Source organism: Mytilus galloprovincialis, chromosome 10, assembly GCF_965363235.1.
Source record: "Mytilus galloprovincialis chromosome 10, xbMytGall1.hap1.1, whole genome shotgun sequence".
Classification (NCBI taxonomy): Eukaryota; Metazoa; Mollusca; class Bivalvia; order Mytilida; family Mytilidae; genus Mytilus; species Mytilus galloprovincialis.
Window position 1 is genome coordinate 16,428,988 of NC_134847.1, and position 24,682 is coordinate 16,453,669.

General features: G+C 31.2%; 1 protein-coding gene across 2 annotated transcripts in view; it reads right to left on the reverse strand.

The window, feature by feature from the left end:
- The window catches only part of LOC143049929 (zinc finger C3H1 domain-containing protein-like), a 69,177-nt gene that overhangs the window by 1,955 nt on the left and 42,540 nt on the right, over positions 1 to 24,682 (reverse strand). The window contains exons 24-32 of one of the 2 annotated variants that reach the window (XR_012970366.1): positions 19,433 to 19,602; positions 13,863 to 13,983; positions 10,108 to 10,185; positions 8,424 to 8,524; positions 5,108 to 5,218; positions 3,552 to 3,656; positions 1,986 to 2,252; positions 1,478 to 1,611; positions 596 to 635 (exon numbers count right to left, since the gene is read on the reverse strand). Coding sequence is in view for 1 of the 2 variants with exons in the window: in XM_076223708.1 (XP_076079823.1) it covers positions 596 to 635; positions 1,510 to 1,611; positions 1,986 to 2,252; positions 3,552 to 3,656; positions 5,108 to 5,218; positions 8,424 to 8,524; positions 10,108 to 10,185; positions 13,863 to 13,983; positions 19,433 to 19,602 (1,095 nt within the window). In the remaining variant the exon portion in view is untranslated. The remainder of the gene's footprint in view (positions 1 to 595; positions 636 to 1,477; positions 1,612 to 1,985; positions 2,253 to 3,551; positions 3,657 to 5,107; positions 5,219 to 8,423; positions 8,525 to 10,107; positions 10,186 to 13,862; positions 13,984 to 19,432; positions 19,603 to 24,682) is intronic. The other variant, XM_076223708.1, reaches the window with a different exon arrangement.

Below are 24,682 nucleotides of genomic sequence, written 5' to 3' on the forward strand. Positions count from 1 at the left end.
TTAATTTCCCTTCATTAGCTACTGCCAAAAACTAATCTATTTATCAGAAAAGGGGGGAAAAAAAAAAAAAAAGAAAAAAAAAATTCTGATGCAAATTCTTGACAAGAAGAATCTTGTATCTTGTTTAGACACATTCCTTTAAGTTATTAATGAAAGAAAATTAATTGAAGTTATGTGCTGGATGCAATATTTTGATCATGAAAAATCTGCTGGTTAATTTTTATAAAATTCCTTGAAGGTTTGACAAAGTAATTAATGTCTAAATAACCTGAACCTAAGACTACATATCAATGTAAACTGTAAAAAAAATAGGCCATTTATCAATCTTTACATTAGGTGTTTAATTCATACAAATGCTGATCTTTTATTGGCTAAGACAAATCACTTGATTCCATCACATGCTTTCATTTTGTATGAAAGCAGCCCAAGATTTAAGAATTATTAGCTACATTCAAAAGACACTGGAAATCAAAGAAAAAAATAATCAAATTACAACAGTTAGTTTTGTTAGTACTGTACATGTAAAACTAAGTTAAGAAATACTTCCATTAAATTTATATCAATCTAATTACGACAGTTGTGTTCTAAGACTAACCTCTCTGATATTCTCTAGTTTGACGGTTAACGATATCATCCTGAAATGTATGATGTTGTATAATTTATTTTAATTAATGAAATTTTAAATCAAATAACAGTCAAAGAATCAAAAGAAATTTTCATTTTTCAGTTAATTTGAAAGCAGTTTTCTCACATACAAACAAAGACACAAGCAGGACTAGGTTGAACAAACAAGGACAAATATTCAATGGCGTACATAAAATAATTGTGGACAGTGATAAATTTACAACAGAATTGGTAAAAGTTTGTCACTGAATAAGATGTACATATGATTGGCAACAAATTTAAATCTAAAGATAGATTATTAAACACATTTATGGATATAATAAATGCAACACCTATCAAACTATTATTTGAAGCCAATATTCTTGAAGATACTATTAGAATTTTTTTACAAATCTATACCCCATGCTCCCTGGTTAGAAAATTGCTCCCCTACATGATAACTTCTAGTGTAACAAAAATGTCTGTCCATGCACACGTTAACATAGCAACCTATCTTTTGTTAAAAGTTTCACTAAATTCTATAAAACTATAGTAACACTTTTTCAAATAGTACAGGTATCCTGTATGGCTCATACTATATCCATAAAATCATTTTAGGAATTTCCCAGAAAGATTCATTCAGTAGGTTGAATAACATAAGTACTGGTTTCATCTGAAATGCCTCACAAAAAGATGCAATTAGAGGTTAAAAGTGGAGATAGAGATAGAGCAACAAAAAATAACAATAATAAGACAATGATAGTTCCTATTTATTCCTCAGACAATTTTTCTGAAAGTATTAAAATACAGTGGAGAGCATTCACAACATTCACTGTTAGCCTTTGTACAACACTGTCCTAATTAACTAGCTCACCTGAATTACAGTTGTGGCTTGTTTTAACTTACATCTTCCAAAGTGATAAGTGGCCCACATTGTCATAGATTGCAGCATTACAGAAACTCTTAGCTAGCTGAAGGTCATCTTGAGATATGGCTTCATGGCATGCCCTGTAAGTAAAGCATGTACAAAGAGCCTTGGAAATAATGAACTATGCATGGAACAGCAATCTTTAGGAATTTATCTATATACAATTGATTTAAAACTTATGTCATTTGAATTGTGAAATTAAATAATTTTAAGACAGCTGGCAGTCAAAGAGATTTCAACCAAATTAAATTTCAGTAACAAAAGAAAAACTTTAGGATCTGAGCAAACTTGTCTCATTATTAGAATTATGAGACACTTTGTGTGCATGACACATTTAACGGAACAATTTTCTACAATTCTGAAAAATCAAATATTTTCACTAAAACTTGAATATTTTAATTTTACCAAAAATATTAAGTTTCTCTTTAAATGAGTAATTTCACTTGAACTTTACCTCAGAATAAGTTGAACATTAGAAGGCATTATGGTAATAAGTCTCTCATATTCTGTCAGGAGTAACTCCTTGGGAAGACTGTTCAGATACAAATCTAAGACTGTGTTGATATGATTGTAATTATACCAATGACTGTCCCACACAAATCTACAGTCAAATTTGGTAGGTATAGACGTGACAGCCCTGTAGACCAAGCTGGTAAATGTTTTAGCTGCTTCTTTATTAGTCTTATTATCTAGAACTTGTCTAGCATGAAATTGCAAATAGCTGGAATAAAATACATATTACTTTTACATACATTGACATGAAATAGAAACTGTATTTTTCATTTGAGTTCAAGAAACAGGTCAAGACTAATCTAATCTTTATTTTTTTATATTTTCTGTCTCAATTAAATGAATTAAATTTTTATCCTGCAATATTTAAATTTAATTGTTTTTATCCTGAAATTTCACAAACATGCTTTAATAGATTCAGATTCTATTTCTGTTCTCTTTTTTTAGAATGTATATATTTAAAACTAAATATATATATTTTTGGAATGCCAAAATTGAAAGGAAACAGTCCATCAGGCTTTTGTTGCAGTAAACCCCAAAAAATTGTTTGGTCAGGACTTCTTTCCCCTTTTCATCTTGAACACTTACATAATCTTCAATTCCTGTCATCAGTGGCGGATCCAGGGGGGGGTTCCGGGGGTGCGCACCCCCCCTTTATTTTTGCCGATCAATGCATTTGTATCGGGACATATCGGGACATATGTTTTGCACCCCCCCTTTGCCCTGGGTTAGCACCCCCCCTTTCGAAAATTCCTGCATCCGCCCCTGTGTCATGACAAACTTTTAAGAATAGTATGTTCATAATGTATCACATCAGCAGGGAACATACATGTTATTAATCAATAGTTCAGACCAGGCCAACCCTCAACATCATCATATATTATTAACCCAAGGACAAAAAAGGTTACAAATAGTGATAATAGCCATCACCTTTCAATCCTACTATCCAAATATTTAACCTCTAGACACTATGACAAATAATTTGTAACCATTGTCATTACTTTTAACCTAGGAGAAATATATAAATGATCAATCCTTTGACATTAGTCATCACCTTTGATCAAAACACAAAAAAAAAGGAAATAACATCAGTAAACGTGTTTCTCTAATTTTTATTTTTATTTTTCTCTCTTTCTAAATTTTTTTTTTTATAATATATTTGACCACTCATTTTTTCCCTTTAACATCATATTGCAATATAAATTTGTTTTCCAAATGGTCTTGAGAAATGATGATAGTCCGTCGGAAGGGGACGATAAATGGCTGATCTGTGTTAAGAGAGAACCATGTCTCTTGCACGTAAAAGACATCCTTGTAGATTAACAAAAAAGAGCAGGCTAATGCCGCTACAAGGCAGCATGCGCGCCCGCAAAGTGAAAAGGGATTAATATAAGTTGCAATATCTGGTTTCCCAATCCACTATAAGTAAATGATTAAAAATAAATTTGTTTTCAGACTTTTCAATAGGAGGTAACTCTTACACAAGAACTACATGAGGAGATTACATTACCTAGTCCATATCTTTGTAATATCTTTAACATTTTCCAGTTTACTGAGAGCCGTCTCATACATCTCTACAGCTTGTGTACTGTCTCCTTGTAGTTCCAATAACAAACTGTAAAATAATTACATAAAATGGCCAGTATGATACACATTTCAATTTTGATATCCATATTCTACCATAATGCTTGCATTTATTAAATATTGAAATAATTTCTGTGCAATCCAATCAAAATTAACATTAAATGATAAGGGTCATATCTACTAACATGTAATGAAATTTTAACTATCTGTCTCCTTTAAAAAATTAATTTGCATCATAAATACTCTTATTAAAATTCTGATTTATTAACAATAAGATTTTTTCCAAATTTCTATTAAATCATGCAAAAATGTGAAGTTTGTTATTTAAAATTTTTAAGATCAATGAACCAATTAAGGATTGTTGGATTTTTGGTTTTAAAGTGTTAATATTTGCGAAAGAAATGATGCATTTTGCAGAGTAAAAAAACAAACTTCTCCCAGGACAGAGATTGTGTAATCACATAATTCATGAAATCTGGTACCCTACCAACCTAATGCTTTCACAGCATCTATCTACTGGTAAAACAGTATTACTTATTTTATATGAAGTCAACTAAAGATGGCATGCACTATTGATTATCAAATTTTTAAATTGCACAGGTAAAAAGGACAGGAATAAATTGTTACAACAATTTTGGCTAAATCTCCAAATAAAAATCTTCAAATCTTAATTTTCGTTGATTGTTATTTGCAAAATAATTGCGGTATTTTGATAACTGACTCTAGGCAAAGTCATAACAAGAATGTGCAGTTACCTGCCAAATTACCTGAGGTAACAATACATTACACAGGTGGTACACAAGAACTAGTGTAAATACATTCCTTGTAACAACTTTTATAAATGCATTTATATGTTTTGTATGTTATTCTACAAACTGAGTTCAGAATGTTACTATAAACAAATCTAATCTGTGTTTCATATGAACCTATCAAAATAATACAAACTTTCCATTGTTAAATCATCCTTCTTTCTTTGTAAAATACATACATGTCATCCTACATAACTCTTTACTGATTTACCATGTACAGTAAATTCAGAAATTATGGCGATGTTTTTAGTATTGTGAAAATTGCAACAGGGTTATAATCACAATAATTTAAACTCTCTTTTTCAAATTTTTTATATATAAAATTTAACAAGATTTATCTCAATATTGCAAAAATTAAAATTGCATTTGAGTCTAAAATAATAAAATCGCAATAATAAAAGCATACAATAATTTCTGAATTTACAGTATTTAGAGTGATTTAAGTGAGAGAAAAGAACCTTCCATGTTAACCCCTCCCCCTCAAAAAGGTGATGATATGATTTTTAAATAAACTGCTTAAAAAAGAGCTTATTGACTATTTTTAGATTTTCCTGTAATTCATCCATACATAAGACTATTTCTTCCTCTATTGACTCGGCCATGATACCTTCCTTGAAGTCAGGACTGCTCTGAGGCTTATATTGTAGAGAATTAATTGACTATTTAGATTTACCTGTAATTCATCCATACATATACAATCTCTTCCTCTATTGACTCGGGCATGATACCTTCCTTGAAGTCAGGAGGCTTATATTGTAGGGGCACAGCTTCATCTAGTAAAGTACTGAAAAACCAATACAGCATTTTTTTATGGCATTTTTGTCTGGTCATCTTCAGAAATGAAACTAACCAATGTACTTTTCACACAGTTTTTGATAGGTAAGAGTTGGTCAAGGGAATAGAGTGATTATGTTGACTTGTCGGTCAACATGAATTTAAAATAAGGGACGACATCAAAAGATTAATGTAAGATAAAAATCTTAATTCAAATAGTTTGGGGGTGGGGGGTTGAACTGCTGCAAGATTTGGTTATCCGACATTGATTTTTACATATATCCATATGGGTCAATCAATTTTTCCCAAATTTAGATATTAAGAGGGGGGTGGGGTCAGTGAAAAAACTATGTGAATTAAGTTTTTTTTATCCTTCATTGAACTTTTGATGTCGTCCCTAAAATAGCTCATGTTTCTATATTCCAAATATAGTGATGAAAAAAAATTCAGGGCAATGAGAATGCATTTCTTACATTACATATTACTAAAAACATACACGTACTTGTATCTTCATGTAAATATATTCTCAGTTCAGTAAAGTTTGTTATGACAACATATACAAGTATGTTACATGGGGTTCACCTGATGAAGACATATATTAAAATTATGACATTTTAACTTTTTTCTGTTTTTTTTTTCTGTTTTTACTGACATTTTTAGAACAGGTAACATTTTTACAGTTCCCCACTTAATTTATGTGCAATATATAGTACAATAAGAATAAATAATTTACTCTTCAGCATAACTGGATTTATGACTTTAAAAATATTTTTAGATTCATTTTTATAACAAACTGTCTGGGAAAATTTATACCTTCTCATAATTAAAGATTACACAAACGTTCTTTTCTGAAGGTTATTTATGTGTTCAATAAATTCTTATTTGTTTTTCTAAAAGACCACCTGGATTGATAAGGAATTCACATAAATTGAAAATTATGATTAAAAATTAGCAAACTGCAAAGTGACTTGAAATCCTTCAAATAATGAAAAGATTTCTTTTCGAATCTTAATTACATAACTGGGTAAGGGTCATAGGTCATTTTATTTCCTACATAATCACTGTAAATTATAATTAAAAAAATCAGCAGGATACTATGAAAACTACTTTTAAGTCTAAGTCACTAAACTGTGGAACAGCTTCAGATTTAAATTTATTTGTGAGAAAATAAAAGAGAAATTTGAGTCATATATAAGTAATCAAGTTATTAAGTGGCAATTATCACATATTTGTTATTTTCAAATGATTTTAAAAAGAATTTATGATCAAATCAATTTAACTTTTATCTATTGATAATTATCCAAAATTGAATATTTAACAAATTTCAAGCATAAAATATATCTTGTCTTTTTTTAAGACTATTCAATGATTGAGCAGAAATGAAAATTTCCACCTAAACTTTTAAGTACAAACGATGTCACAAATTATAATTTATTTGTTGACTTTGATACAGTATTTTTAAAATTTATAATATATGACTGATAATTACACCAATTACGTGATCAAAATATTTCATTTTAAACTCTCATTTACACTCCGCTGACAAAATAAATAAAACCTAGTTCCCATAACTCTGATTTAGTAAATAGTATAATTAATACCTGATAAATTGTACATATATATTCAATTTAGAAACATATCAATTGCATTATCTAATAATTAAATATTTATAATATTGTTAAATCCTATAAATTAATTTGGGAAGAGACAGGTAAACTGTAAAATACTTAATCATTATAATGTTTAATGATGGAGAAAAGGTAGAATGATTTCAACAACAAGAGGCTCCAAGAAGTCTGTATCTCTGAAATAGCAAACTTCATTGAATTTTACCAAATGTTCAATTCACATCAATTCATAATGACCATATAGTATGTTTGGTCTCATTGTTAATGGCATTGTTAACGCAATGAAGGGCCATAACTCCAAAACAGCAAAATAGAAAATAGTCAATGTCGAACTTGACTTCAAATATGTCATTATGAGCAACATATTAAAATTGGAAAAGGCAATCAAGTACCCGGTACCACAACACCTGATGGCAACAAGGAAAATAGTCAATACTAAATTTGAACTCCATTTGATCATCATTAACAATGCATGTATCATTGAAACATAGTGGTTGAAAGGTTATTCTGCAATAATAGCAAGGATCATTTTTAATCAATCAAGGACCATAACTCCTGAACAGCAAAAGTGAAAATCATCAATATCTAACTTGCCCACAGTAGTAAAATATTAAAACTTCAATAACATTAGTTGAATGGTTCATAAGTTATTGCACAAAAACGTTGGAGCAGCCACTCTGCAACCCCAAAATCATCACTGAATCACATTAGCTCTGGTCTGAAAACAAATCTAAAATTAACATTTAAAAGGTATGAGTGGTCTCTTTTGATTCTGTTAATGTCCCAGTGCTCAACTATCTATCTATTTCTTCAGAATTCTTACAAATGTGCATGCCTATGTGCTATACAGTTTGTTCCTGATTAAATTTACTCTTTCCACTGACAAAATATGACTGGCTTTTCTTGAGAATGCACTGGATGCATGGGTTACAGTATGGTTGTTCAGAGGATTTGGTGAAAAATGAAAAGGTGCCAACAGATTGCTTTTAAACATTTAAGACTGATTTTTCACTTTGGGAAAAGAGTGCATCAAATGACATTAAAAAATAAAGTATGAAGAACCCCATATAGAAAATGAGGCTCCCGCAGGATCAAATACGACCTGTGATCTCTGGGCTTTTCAGAGACAACTTCCGACCTGAGGGCCTTCCAAAAACGACATGCAACCTGTAAAATTTGGAAAAAAAACGACCTCCGACCGACTTCCATCCTCTGTGTTGGGAAAAACGACCTCCGACCTGAACATTTCCCTTAAAAACGACCTCTTGACAAAATTTAAAAGCGACCTGAGGGGGGTACCCTGTGGGAGCCTCAGAAAATAATAAAAAAAATCATTTTTGTACTGGTCAACACGGAAAAACAAAAAACATCTTGAAACTAAGCAATAGATTTCATATCTTGCTCCCCATTTTGCAATTTAAGCAAACAAAAACTATTTACAACCACTGAATATTGCCTCTGGCTTGGGACAGACACACACATATTGTCATAAGGTAAAACATTGCTTGACTGTGAAAATATGTTTCCAAAAATAAGAAGAGGGAGTCTACTATACCCTTCTTTTTTTTGTCTATCAAAAGAACTTACCAATACAACAGGTTAGGGTCAGATCTCTTGTCTTTAATATCTACATCAAAGTAATTGATGGCACCCATCTCCAATGCTTCCAAAGCTTTGTCATTATCACCCTGTGAAGAAAGTTATACCATCAAAATGAAGCAACAATGACCTTATAAACAAAACACACAAAGGATGTTAACCCTAACCATGCTGTGACCGTCATATGACAGGCATACTGAAACCACTGTTATTTGGCTCCAATGGCTTTCCATACTTTTAGAAGTCAACTGTTAGATACTTAATTCAAAATTTATGCATGTTTCCTCAACCCGATCTATCTATTGTCATGTTTCTCATGTATTAATAGCATTTTGAGCTCAATTACGAATTTGGAAAATTAAAATTTGATAAAACTGGGTTTTCTGGAGGGGGTGGGATTCACTTCGGTGTCTTATGCAGGAAGTTCAGAGGCCCAAAACTTCCAAAAATAGTGCAAACCAGCAGGCATATAACTACTGATCCTGATTATTATTGAGATACGGATAGGAAACGATAAATTCTGGTTTCAGCTCCAGTACAAGTCAAAAATCTGAAAAAAATCGCAAAATCCCATATTTTGGGTCCAAATGAACTTCTTTATACTGCTGAACCAATTTCAGATTCACTCCCACCTTACAACTGTTGGGGTCAATTTTTTAACTGGTGTGCACTCTACATGCAGACTACAGCTGGATCCCTGAGTCTTCAGGGTCAAGAACAAGGATGAAAAATTGTCAAAATTGACCAACTTTAGGACAAAGGTTGGCGAAATAAAATCAAATATGATATTGAAATTAAAAAATATTTTTACTAAATTTTTTCCTAACAAATTGTATTCATTTCATAATAAGTTTATGCAGATGATATTTAGGATTCCAGTAAGGTATGTGTAATGCATATAATAATTGTTCAGTATATGTGTCTTTGACACATTCCCAATTTCCATTCTCAAATTTAATTATTACTTCTCCTTTATCATGTTTACCAACCAAACACAGGAGAGACATTTATTTATCAAAAATTTCAACATTTTCCTTTTAAAATTTTAACAGCATGAATAATTTGAACGGTGCATTACAATGTTATTTTTTCTCAAACAATAAATATTACTCTTCCCATTTGAGAATGATTTTAAACAATTCAAATAAATGATTTTTAAATATCTAATAAATAGTAATTTAGGAGAAAATGCAACAACTAAAGTCCAATAAATTTCATTTTTCATATTTAAAGCATGAAATTTGAAAATAATACAACAATAAAATTTGCTGAGCAATCTTGAAATAATTATAATTTGTCAACGACAACCTCATTAAAACACATGGTGTGACTGAGTAATACAATCCATCTTAAATTATGCATCTTTATTAACTAAAAGATTCATAAAAACCATAATTTGCACCTTTAATGTCCATTAACATGAAATATACATGCAAATACAGCAAAACATGCATAAATTCTGTTTACTTTTCTACTGCATCATCATTATAAATTTCCATAATTTCGAATAACTAGTAATGTATTTATTTCGAAACAGAATAAAATGTTTTTATGAAGAATGTTAAAACATGGAACACCCATCAGAAATATGTCGACGGTCAATTTTGTACAATATAAAATCCCCTTCTTTTACAAAAATGATTATTTATGATATAATTATACGGACACCCACCTGTTGAATTTCATAACTTGCTGCATAATAACTGAGTTGAGCACTGAATCTATTAGCTGCCAAGGCATCGGCAAAAACCTGAAAAAGAACAAAATAGGCCTGCCAATCACTAAAATCAATGAAACTTACACATAAAAAATAATTGAACTCATGTAGTACAAGAATGAGATATATGTTCTGTAAATTTTGGAATGAAAAAAGACTAGAATGACTGACTGACACCAAGTGGCAAAATTTCCAAGACTATGCTGTACTTGGATAAAATATACCATTAATTGATTATGTAAGTCTGGAAAATGGGCCGACCACAAAAACTAATATAAAATATGGACTAATAGAAAAGGAGAGTATGTTTGGGAGAGACAGAAGTTTAACATTGCAATGGGTCATGATGCACTTGTGACCCTATAAATGTTATATATAATCTGTGAAGGTGTTGAATTCTTCAAAAGAATAAAAAAGAACAGCAGTAGAACAATTGGTCTACTGACTTTGCACTTCTTACATTTCTTAAGGTGGTACCTAACACTACAGGGAGATAACTCTGTAAAGGTAGCTAAACGTTTTAATTATGTTGTGTTGGAAAAGGAATATTAAGCTTCTCAATGATCAAAATTGGTGTTTGTCAAACTGCTATATAACCAGTGTAATTTTTCTTATAAAACGGAAGTAAGTACTTTGACAAACTTTTATAAAAATTAAACGAGCCAAATTAATTTTAAGTGAAAGTGTTGGGTACCTCCTTAACCCTTTCCTTTGGATGCAATGCACATAAAAATAGCATAAAAATTATATGCTACTCTTCGAAAACACATACCGGTATATTATAAGTTTCAGTACATTTCACAAAATAAATTGATGAAAATCAAACACAAACAAGAATGTGTCCATAGTACATGGATGCCCCACTCGTACTTTCATTTTCTATGTTCAGTGGACTGTGAAATTAGGATCAAAGCTCTTAATTTGGCATTTAAATTAGAAAGATCATATCATAGGGAACATGTGTACTAAAAGAGGGACGAAAGATATCAAAGGGACAGTCAAACTCATAAATCTAAAACAAACTGACAACGCCATGGCTAAAAATGAAAAAGACAAACAAACAACAGCACACATGACACAACACAGAAAACTAAAGAATAAACAACACGAACCTCACCAAAAAACTAGGGGTGATCTCAGGTACTAAGTTTCAAGCTGAACTTCATCAAAAACTACCTTGACCATAAACTTTACCCTGAAGCAGGACAGATGGACAAACGGACCATAGAGCAAAAACATAATGCAGCTACCGTAAGTGGGGTATAAAATGTATCTTCTCATCTCAGATAACATAAATAACGTTCAGTGCATTACACAACATAAATTAAAAAAAAACTCAAACACATTAATTAGTGAAATTTCTGTTTCCCCAAAAAATTCTTCCAAATTTGTTTTAACACCATATAACATATATATATGTCTAAATTCAAATCACTATTAATCTGCATTTATTCTTCAATGTTCTAACAACAATTTAAATTTTAACATATTTGCACTTTAAGAATTAGCATATGCAAGGAAGGGACTGCAAACACACATATTATGATGACCTATACTTTGTGGTAACCTGCAGGTACATTTACATGTAGGAGTGAAACTACAAACAAAGTTCAAACAACGTAATTACTCATCAGGAGTTGTATCTTGGTTATGAAACATCTCAATAGAGAGAATGTCTAAAGGCACACTGAAATATATGTTATAATTAAAGGTCAAAGGTTTATGACTTTTTGAACACTCTCTTTTTTCTCAAGAACAACATCAAATAAAATTTTTACCCGTGAAATTTCTCAGATGGTTTGCTTTTTCAAATGGTAAACATCTATCATTAAAATATGAGAATTTATTTCTTGTTACAACACTTCAAAAGAAATAAAAATCAAAGTTTCATTTTTCTTTCTTTTTTTTCACAATGAAAAATAACCTTACGGAATGTTTTTAATGGAGAGTTAACGACTTTCTCATAAAAATTCATCTTCAGTTACTGTACTTTTTTATTTTTTATTTTTATTCAAAAAATTTAATTTCGCCTTATTAACCTCAGTAGTTAAATGCTTAAATGATCAAATTTTACAATACTTTAACCTAAGAGGTGAACAAGCCATTTTTATTTTTCTAAAGTGTCGTATAACAGCCATAACAATATCATTATAACATAACTGTTACATTTTAATAGCAATGACAATACTTTTTCTCAACTTCAGTTATTGTAAACATTTAAATTTTGTGACATCATGTTTTCAATACATTATATTGTTAAAGTTATTGCAATTATAGTGTGATACAAATACTATTTTAAATTCACTTTTTAATCAATTGTACAAATGTAGTTCATGTACTATTATTCTACCTTTAGGTAATTAAAATTCAAAAACAAATATACAGCCAAAATCATTTCTTTTTACAACTTACATACCGGTAGTTTCACTTTTCCCCAGTGGCGGATCCAGCCATTTTAAAAAGGGGGGTTCCCAACCCAGGACAAAGAGGGGGGGGGGGGGGTTCCAACTACATGTTCCCCTTCAAATGCATTGATCGGCAAAAAAAAAGGGGGGGTTTCAACCCCCGAAACACCCCCTCTGGATCCGCCACTGTTCCCAATGGTGTCTTTAAGATCGCATTATTTTTCAAAGCATTCTGAAATAATTATAACTTTTATTCCTATTTTTCTTCATTATCCAAAACAAACCAACAAAGTCAATTTAAGACAGTGTCCCAAAATGGTTATTAAGTCTGACAGTTATACTTGCAACATATTTCTAAACTTGTTATACCCTTTTTGATCATTTTAACATTGATGAATTTTCCCATGTCATATTAGACTCACATTGCTTTTGCTTTAAGTCATAGTGAGAGTACTTATTGTTTAATGGTGTTAATTGGCCCAACTAAATCATAGATTTTTTTTTTATTCTGACATATTCAAACATGGATAATTCAAAAATTGATGGATTGATGCTCAATGTATCAAAAACTGTAAAGCTAAGAACACCCCAAACTTTTAATGCAAGACTGCTGAGTGTTTGATCCTATCAAATGGTCCACAATATCATGTTCTATGCTATAAATAGACCTACTGACCTGTCTAGTGGCCACAGGGTCACCACAAGTGGAATATAACTCTGGGCCACACACAACCCTAAACATATATAGACCTACTGACCTGCCTAGTAGCCACAGGGTCACCACAAGTTGAATGTAACTCTGCCACACACAACCCTAAACATTAATATATATATATATATATATATATATATATATATATATATATATATATATATATATATATATATATATATATATATCTGACCTGCCTAGTAGCAACAGGGTCACCACATGTGGAATATACTTCTGCCACACACAACCCTTAACATTAATATATATATATATACATACTGACCTGCCTAGTAGAAAAAGGGTCACCACATGTGGAATATACTTCTGCCACACACAACCCTAAACATTATATATATACTGACCTGCCTAGTAGCCACAGGGTCATCACAAGTGGAATATAATTCTGCCACACACAACTCTAAACATTATTATATAATATACTGACCTGTCTAGTAGCCACAGGGTCACCACATGTGGAATATAATTCTGCCACACACAACCCTAAACATTACTGTCTAGTAGCCACAGGGTCACCACATGTGGAATATAATTCTGCCACACACAACCTTTAACATTAATATATATATACTGACCTGTCTAGTAGCCACAGGGTCACCACATGTGGAATATAACTCTGCCACACACAACCAAATATCTATCATTGTCGGATCCATCATCAAAAGTTTACGACAGAGGGATGCTGCTTCTTCATATCTGTAATATTACAAAATTTGAATCCCTTAAAAGATCTGAGTAAGACTTCAAATGACATTTTTGTGGTTCAACAAAACATGCAAAACTGTTTGGGACATGATGTTTTAACACGCCTATATTGAGAATCAGTATATCTTTCATTAAGATTGAGAAATTCTATTATTTTCCCAATGAAGTAAAGCAAGCAAGGTTAAATGAGATACATGTAGAATCTCTACAGTGATATTGTTTGCCTTAAATTAGTGGAGAATAAAGGCTTTTTCCCCTGGAGAAAAATCCCAATTTGAAAAAAAAATGGCTTAAAATTATTCCCAAAAAGACAACTTTTATCCCAAACAGTGCAGTCTCAGTAGTAATTGTGAATGAATACATGCTGAAAAACACTCATTTAAACATTTTTCGTGCCTAAAAATAACTATATGTGCACATTTGAGGGTCTGTTTATGTATCATCACTAACAAAATGGGGTCTTATTTTAAAGCAGGGTTTGACTCTTGAAAATGGGTCTGTAAATTGAAGTTTCAATTAAATTCATGGTATATTTTAAATTTCCCAATTTGATGAAAATGACGCATATTTTCCCAATAAAAAAGAGTAGAGGTAGTTTTGAAAAAAGCCAACAATATCACTGCTCTAAATCTAGTAAAATATGTCCTGATCTCTTATTTTGGCTACCATGAATCAAGAATCTCAAACTGACACTCAACAGATAACTGATTGGACATAACGTCTTCTGTACAACCATGTATCTTCACAAGAAAACCATTATTTATAATAGAAACTACATTGGTTCAGTCTTACAAAGCATATTATTGTTTTAAGACATGTTGAACAATTAAAGAAGCTTAGATGTGTTCACAGATTATAAGATCAGTGTTGTCTTTTGAATTTTCTTGTCCTGAAATGCATGAATTATTTGCTACTGGACATTAAGCAATCAAAAATTAATCGATGAATACCAGTTTTATGGGATATTTGTCTCATAGGCAATCATAACATATCTCTTAGTTTTTATTCCAGTTTTATGAGATATTTGTCTCATAGGCAATCATAACACATCTCTTAAGTTTTAATTTTTATTCCTGTTTTATGGGATATTTGTCTCATAGGCAATCATAACACATCTCTTAATCTTTATTCCAGTTTTATGGGATATTTGTCTCATAGGCAATTATAACACATCTCTTAATCTGTATTCCAGTTTTATGGGATATTTGTCTCATAGGCAATTATAACACATCTCTTAATTTTTATTCCAGTTAGGAATACTGTAAATTCAGAATTCAATGTGTGCATTTAGGAACGACATCAAAAGTTCAATGTAGGATAAAAAACTTAATTCACATAGTTTTTTCACTGAAACCCCCCCCCCCCCCCCCCCCCCCTCTTAACTAAATTTGGGAAAAAATTGATTTACCAATAGGGATATATGTAAAAATCGATTTTAAATATACAAAACTTGCAGAATTTTAACCCCCCCCCCCCCAAACTATTTGATTTAAGTTTTTTGTCCTAAATCGATCTTTTGATGTCATCCCTTATTCTTGTGATTTTTTCAATTTAGACTAAAATGCGATTTAATTTTTTGCAATATTGAGAAAAATCCTGTTTAATTCATTTAAAAAAATTCAAAATGCAAGTTTAAATCATTGCGATTATAACCCTATCACATTTCGCAATAATAAAAACATCACAATAATATCTGAAATTACAGTATATGGAATCATTATCTGTTTATTTACACAAACATATCTCCTTATTATTTTATCCCATTCATACACAAAAGAAGAAGTAGTCTCAATTTTTTCTTTGCACAAAACTAGGAAATAAATGAAAACAATTGCAAGGAAATTAAATGTTAATAATTCGGAAGGATACATTTGCGAATGACAAAAAAAACCCAGAGAGACAAGTACAAAGACCAATGTCTTCATATGGATATGTGACATAATTTCTTTAGACTTTTGAAAAATATTTGAAAATTTCTTTCCACATAAGTAAAATAACATGTTACACTACAATTTAATAGCTTTAAATTTCTCTGGGCCTATTAAAACTTAAAAACAACGTTTTTATCGCATGCTATAAAACTTCGTATCATGAACTACATTGACATGTATGTTATACCACACGAAACTGACAACAATACATGACACGCAATTATTAACTTAAAACTTTTTTCATCATAAAACAGAATTATGTAATTTTTATGCAACATGACAACCCAACAGAAAAAGGTCAACTATCTAATTCATTCTTTTTTTCAATTATACACAAGGTCTTTCTACAATCAGATAAAAATCAAGACATAAATCAACAATTTTAACACTCAAAAGATTTTTAAAGTTTAAAATTGGTGTGCATTTAAATATGTAAACGATCTTGAATGAATTACGAGCTTCATATTTCTTTAATTGCCATCGTGACTGGCTACCAATAATCATAATGAAAAAAAGTATCTAAAAGGCTAGACCAATTACGCTTTAATTGCTTATAATTACTGATTAATTATGACTTGAACTAATATCTCTAGTTTGCAGTCTATTTCAGGGTTATAAGGTTAGAAATCTAATACCTCATGGTGACATATATATATACAAAGAAAGATAACTCTCACAGGTTTTTAGTTTTCCCCAAGAATACACCAAAACATGTTACAAAACAGATTTAAATTATGGTCAAACCATGATGGTTTTTAAATTAAATATTTAAAAAAATCTGAACACCCCCATCCCTTTATACTTTATACTTTATACTTGGATAAAAGATTCAGTAATGTATAGATATATGAAACAAATGACCAAATCAAAAGTCAAAAGGTTAATTTGACAAATAAAAGCACTACCAGTAATCAATTAGGGCTATTCCAGAAAAAAATGTATGGGGGGGTTGGAAGGCACATTATATTAATAATACATGGGTGATGGGTATCAGAGCAACTTTTCACACTATAATGCACTATAATTCTCAATTACAATTGTCTGGGTGGCGGGTGCTGACAAAAATTGCCTTCCAACCCCCAACCCCCATACATTTTTTTCTGGAATAGCCCTTAGCTAAAACATTGTGTTATCTTCTTATGAATTGTTCTTTTGATCCCCAGATATACAATGTAAATTAGTACCAGCAAAGACAAAACAATTACTCCATATGATGGATATTTTACTTGGTGCAATAAAACTGATTTAAAGCATGAACCTATTAAAATATTTCACAGTCTGACACTTGTGTAAATTATTTTAATTTCTTCAGGGAAGACTTTAAATAAATTTTGTCTTTTTAAATTGCTGATTTAAACAAGCATATAGTAATTAGACAATTCTGTTTAATAAACACAGGATACAAGCAATAAAACTTTGAAGCGAAAAAAAATTTAGCTGCAAGAAATTTGTCTGCATTTTTTGTGAAAGAAAAAAGAATATATCAATACACCCCATTAATTAGTTATACATAGCCACAATTAATGTCCTTAATCCAATTAAAAGCCGATTTTTGTGAGAACAAGTGTAATATATCCGCCAAAACATTGACCCTGCAATTTTATACAATTTAATCTTTCCGTTTCTCTAGGTAATACAGGTAATTAATAAATTACAGGTAATTTTAGGCATGGCATTTTAACAGGTTGTTTTTTTGTCCTCTTCACCTGGAATTTAAGTACATATCTATAACTTTTATAGTTTACATGCTTAAGCCGATAATGGTTTCAATGCCACACCTAAATAGTTCTGATGATTTATGAAAAGTCTCTAGGCTAATTACTTTTGACAAACATATTTTTCACTGGGTTTTTTTCCATGACATTTTTAACACTGTGAGGCCAGATGTAACTGCAGTGTTTTCCATTCGGCATTTAAGCTGGGTGTGCCGACCACCTTCTTTTGAAAGCCGACCACCTTTCGATTTTAGGAGGTGGTCGGCTTTTTTTTTCAAAATCCGGATTTTTTTCGGTTCCGTACCGTTAAAATTTGAATACTAATACCGCCTTGTTTTCATTGACAAAGATGGCGTCCAATCGTCAAATTTCAATGTTTTCATTAATCAATCGGGGGAAAAGAAAGGAAGATAACGATGATGATAAAGAAAATACTAGACCAAATAAGTTAAATAAAATTGATAGTAATGTTGAATTTGTGGAAATTGAACAAAAATCAACCAAACAACGGAAAAGACACGCAAGTGAAGACAAATATGAGCAAGACTTCAAATGACTTGTAGTCACAGAGGAAGGATACTACTGTTCTGTGTGCCAAAAATACGGCACAAAAGCAAGAAACAGAACAGAAACCTGGATCGAAAGGCCTTAAATCCATGCTGATGCATAAAATTGTAAATGAAAGAAGAGACAAAATATAAATTTTTGAAAAAATAAAATCAAAGAATATTTGACAATTAATATGACTACTTCTATTGATGTTTGTTCAACTCCATAAAATATGAATATTATACTAATCTTTATTTCCGTGACCCCCACGTGCACCCACAGTAAATTAAAAAAGGTTGGACATTTAAAAAAAAAAACACCCGGTTGCAAGTTATTTTTTTAAAACACCCACCTTACATTAGTGAAAAAAGGAAAACACTGAACTGCATGCATTTATTATTGTGATGGTAAAACAATAGACAAAAATAAAAGGTTATTACAACATTTTTTGCGCTAATGAAAGCATAAAAAAGAATGCTCAGTATATGTTGATAAAGATTTAAGTTGATGTGATCATAAACTAACCTTATACAATTTTTTGGAAATTTTGGGTCAAAAAGTTGGATTTTAGTAATTTCATCTATTATAATAACGAACAAGAGCTGTCGGAATGACAGTAAACTGGATTTTTTTTACATTTTCATGAGTAAATGCACAGACAACATTTGGCTGCCACTGGCCTGCCGTAGATCACCAAATTAATAACCTATTTTTCCTATAGAAATCCGGTTAAAAATAGCAAATTTGATATTTTCAGACAATTTTTTTTTTAAACTTAAACAAAACTGTGGTTCGAGTGAATAAAATAAAGACATAATTAACTACAGACAAGTTTTTATCGATATTCAATATGAAGATGTCACACTTGTGTCACAGTAGCCAGGGAAGCCATCGTGTCAGAGAAGCTTCTATGAGGGCAGCTGTCAGTGAAAGGTTTAAAACATTTACTCTCTAATGCCCTTTCAATTGGGATGAGAATAGATACTCTTGGTTTTGAAAACTGGCAATATTATTAAGTAGCTGGCAATATTATTAAGTAGCTGGCAATATTATTAAGTAACTGGCAATATTATTAAGTAACTGGCAATATTATTAAGTAGCTGGCAAATTTTCTGTTGCCAGCATTTTTTGAACTAGAATTCCTGGATACCTTTATTATAATAAACAATTTAAGAACATTTGAAAGCACACTTACCCACACCATGCCCCAACATTGCCCCCAGGCAAAATGAAAATAAAACCAACCTTTGTTGAGACTGTAGTAGGTTGAATATATTAACGTAGAGAATTTCTATAGACAGAACTGTTTTCCCTGAAGTCATGCAATCTTCCACAGCTTTCAACATAAGAGATTTCAGAACATCAACATTGGAACCTAATTGGGGTAAACTGTTCCAAGGAATTATCAGTTTGTCCTGCAAAAACAAATATTTATAGAAAATACTTAAGTACAGCTCTTTGTAAGAATCAGGCAGAGTGCGATACATGATGGTTTCAGATTTTATCTATAATTGGCCTAGAAAAAGCAGTAAATGAATATTGCTCAAAAAAAAAATTTAAGTGGGAAAATATGAGTGGTTGTCATGGTAACGGACACTCTATTTTTTGGTCATTAAGCTTGGTAAAATCTTTCAAAAAACAGCTAAATCACCACAATTCAGAGCCTGCTTATGAATAGAATCATGCATTTTTCTTTAATGTTCAAATCTAACATTGATAGAACTTGGTTTAAGCTTCATTTTAGTGAAGATTGCATGTCAACCAAATTTGTAATTTTTTTGAAAATTTTTGCGAAAAAATGCATATTTTCAACATTTCTGAAATTGGGATTTTTTCGAAATTAACAAATTTTCTCTGGTGTTTTTCAAAAAAGTGCAAATGTGTACAGAATAGTTAGCACTGTAGTTATGAAGTTTGCATACTACTTTACCAAATTGAATAGAAAAATGCGTGGGATTTTTTTCAGTTTTATCACCATAGCAACCGATTTTTTCCTTGGAAACAGAGTTTTATTTGCAGAATATTGCAGTTATAGAGCTTAAATGTCTTGGATTTTTTCATAACCGATAAGAAAATACATAAAAACTTTAAATTACTATCATCAAGTGTTGTTGACTTCAATTGTTACCACAGAAACACATATTAACCATAGCAACATCCACTCTGAAACTGCATAAATAGAAATTTATGTAAAAAAATACATAAATAGAGGGTGTTTATTTTCAAATTGGAACATGACTGCATGCTTTGCTTCACTCACAGTCTTGTCTCTTTTTTTTCCTTCAGATTTTTCAATAAATGTAATATATAATGTAATATTGGGGTTAGAAGGTAAAAAAGGGGGGGTAGGTTCATTTTTTTAAAGATATCATACATAAAGATTTTTGAAAAGATTACGTTTGGTCGGCGAGCCTGATTATAAATAGAATCATTTTTTTTCTCTCAAAAATTTCTTATATAACATCGATATAACTTGGTTTTAGCTTCAGAGCTAAGTTAAGGTACATTGTAGTTGTCATGTTTTGGGATTTTTGTCAGATTTTGGGAAACCTCAAGTTTTATTCATTTGAATGCCTTAAGAATAAATTTGTAAGGGTTCTGCGGAACCCAGTGTCTTGCCTACTTTTGCTGTAAATCGCAGGCTCAACAGAAATGAGGAAAAAAATCGGTAAAAATATTCTTCTTGATACTATCTTTTGATTGTAAGAAGCTCCTGTCCAAGTTTGGTAAAAATCCAGGATAGTTTATGAATCTAATAAATGTTTTAAAAACTTTTACTGCAGACTGTATGTCATGTTAACTGGAAGAAAATCTAAGTCCATTTAAAAGTAAAATACGGAAAAAAATGGATTTATCTTTTTACAAAATTTGCTTCTTGATGCTATCTTATGATCATAAATAAGCTTCTGTCCAAGTTTGGTACAAACCCAGCATGCCCAGGATAGTTTGAGAAAGTTATTAAAATTCTAAAAACTTTAACCACAGAGTAAATGTAATGTTTCCCCGCAGAAAAAAATAAGTCCATTTATAAGTAAAATACGGAAAAAAATAGAATTTTATTTTTACAAAATTTACTTCTGGATACTATCTTATGATCATTGGTATCTTGTAGAGAGTTGTCTTAATAACAATTATACCACATCTTAAGATCAAATGGTCACTTTTAGAAATTTCTTTATAGTTAACCAACAACATTCAAACTTGATCTCTGTTTTGTGGTAATAAGCATTGTGTATACATGTTTCATAAGATTTGATTGAGGCAAACTATAATTGCAAAATAGAAACCAACTTTGTGACGACTAATGTACTGACGGACATGGATTAAACCTACTACAACGCCCCCCTCCCCCCTCCCAAATTGCGGCGCGGCCATAAAAGTGTTTATTTTAGTTTTTGCCATTGTACCTTGAATCGATCAAATGTGTGCACAACGCGTGGGACATCGGAAATTTATTCTTTTTTTACACATGGGACACTAAAGTCTTGTATTCATGAATGATTACAACTTGTTGGGACTAGAAAACATTGATAATTACAAAGAAAAATAACATTGGTATGTACTGCGCTGTTTCTAGTGTTGCATTTAATTAAATAAGACCATGTGTGGAATTTGTCTTCAAATTATTACTGTTATTAATCTTGTATTTATGCAAATATTCTCAGCTTAGTGGTTTCATTCTAAATCTCGGGATTAATGCAGTCTTTTATAAAGGTTACAGAGACAGATACAGCAAATAGGGGCGTAAATTCATGTAAAGGTTAAAAAAACGTTGAGAATAGCAAAATATTTTTTTTGAAATTTGAACCTAAAACAAGATGCTCCACAGGGAGCAGCTTTATACGACCGCAGAGTTCGAACCCTGAACATTGGGGCAAGTATGGACACAACATTCAAGCTTGATACAGCTCTGAATTTGGATTGTGATTAAATAGTTGACACAACAAAGGTTTCTGACACATAATGAATGTGGTCTCAGAACTTAAACTTAAAAGCTTTAAATTTTAAATTGGACATTACCTATTATGGTCCAATATCCAAAATCAAAATACATGGTTAGATTCAGCATATCAAAGAACCCCAAGAATTCAATTTTTTAGGAAATCAAATAAAGTTCAATTTTGGACCCTTTAGACCTCAATGTGGACCAATTTGATAACTGGTCCCAAACATCAAAAATCTAAATACATGATTAGATTAAGCATATATCGAAGAACCCCAAATATACAATTTTGTTGAAATCAAACAAAGTTTAATTTTGAACCCCAATTTGGACCAACTTGAAAACTGGGCCTATAATCAAAAATCTAAGTACATGTTTAGATTCAGCATATCAAAGAACCACAAGGATTCAATTTTTGTTGATATCAAACATAGTTAAATTTTGGACCACAATTTGGACAAACTTGAAAACTGGGCCCATAATGAAAAATCTAAGTACATGTTTAGATTCAGCATAATTATCAAAGAACCCCAAGGATTCAATTTTTGTTAAAATCAAACTTAGTTTAATTTTGGACCCTTTGGACCTTAATGTAGATCAATTTGAAAAACGGGACCAAAAATTAAGAATCTACATACACAGTTAGATTCGGCATAACAAAGAACCCCAATTATTCAATTTTTGATGAAATCAAACAAATATTAATTTTGGACCCTTCTGGCCCCTTATTCCTAAACCGTTTGGACCAAAACTCCCAAAATCATTCCAACCTTCCTTTTATGGTCATAAACCTTGTGTTTAAATTTCATAGATTTCTATTTACTTATACTGAAGTTAGGGTGCGAAAAACAAGAAAAATGCTTATTTGGGCCCCTCTTTGGCCCCTTATTTCTAAACTGTTGGGACCTCAACTCCCAAAATCAATCCCAACCTTCCTTTTGTGGTCATAAACATTGTGTTTAAGTTTTATTGATTTCTTTTTACTTATACTAATATTATTATGCGAAAAACCAAGAATAATGCTTATTTGGGCCCTTTTTTGGCCCCTAATTCCTAAACTGTTGGAACAAAAACTCCCTAAATCAATCCCAACCTTCCTTTTGTGGTCACAAACCTTGTGTAAAAATTTCATAGATTTCTATTTACTTAAACTAAAGTTATAGTGCGAAAACCAAGAAAATGCTTATTTGGGCCCTTTTTGGCCCCTAATTCCTAAACTGTTGTGACCAACACTCCAAAAATCAATCCCAACCTTCCTTTTGACACACACACACACAACAAGATATAATGTTATCGGAATCTTGAACTTATGAGATGTATGTAGAACGACGCATAGTGAGGAATAATTCATAATTGATACAATTATTTTGCTTGATAATTTTGATATGATAATCTTGCCGGTAATTATAAGCATAATTATTTTACCGGGATAAGCACAATTCCAACTTAGCAGATGTATTCTATTTGTCTATCTCGGAGATCCTGAATTTTAATTGCAGGATAGTAGTACAACAAAGGAGTTATTAATGATATGTTAATAGCTACATGTATATTTAAAGAGGATTCCATTATACTGGACTTCTGATATTAGCGATCAACAATTGACTATTATTATTTTTTTTAAGTCACCACCAACTTAAAATGCGTTCAATTTGCCTGTCCGTCTATCCGTCCGTCCATCACAATTAAGTTTCAGTTTAGAAATGCTTTGACCAAATGGATTATTGGTTTGTTAATATTACGTTACAGGTCAATTTTGTGATTTATGCTTGAATAACATCTTAGACGGGTGTGTGCAATAAGAAATGAGGAATTTTCTTACAATTGTAAGGGCCATATCTATCTTGCCTTTGCCATAAGCCAGGTTGGCCCAGTTATTGTAAACCCATGAAGTTCATCATCTGCTAACTTCCAAAAATTGATAATCAGATGATGAACTCGGAACAAAGTCCGACCAAATGCAATTATCTTTTTAAGTATCTACTTGTATGCAACATTTTAAAAAATCAACATACCCCCCTACCCCCTCCCCCCTTTCCAACCCCTATGTTACATTATATATTACATTTATTGAACAATCTGAAGGAAACAAAACCCAGACAAGACTGTGAGTGAAGCAAAGAATGAAGCCATATTCCAATTTGAAAATAAACACCCTCTATTTATGTATTTTTTTACATAAATTTCTATTTTTGCAGTTTTTAGGTGGATGTTGCTATGGATAATATGTGTTTCCGTGGAAACAATTGAAGTCAACAACACTTGACGATAGTAATTTAAAGTTTGAGTTGGCTTTTATGTATTTCTTATTGGTTATAAAACAATTCAGGACATTTAAGCTCTAAAACTGCAATATTCTGCAAATAAAAACTCTGTTTCCAAGGAAAAAATCGGTTGCTATGGTGATAAAACTAAAAAAAATCCCACGCATTTTTCTATTTAATTTGGTAAAGTAGTATCCAAACTTCATTACTACAGTGCTAACTATTCTGTACACATTTGCACTTTTTTTAAAAACAAATGAGAAAATTTGATAATTTCGAAAAAATCCC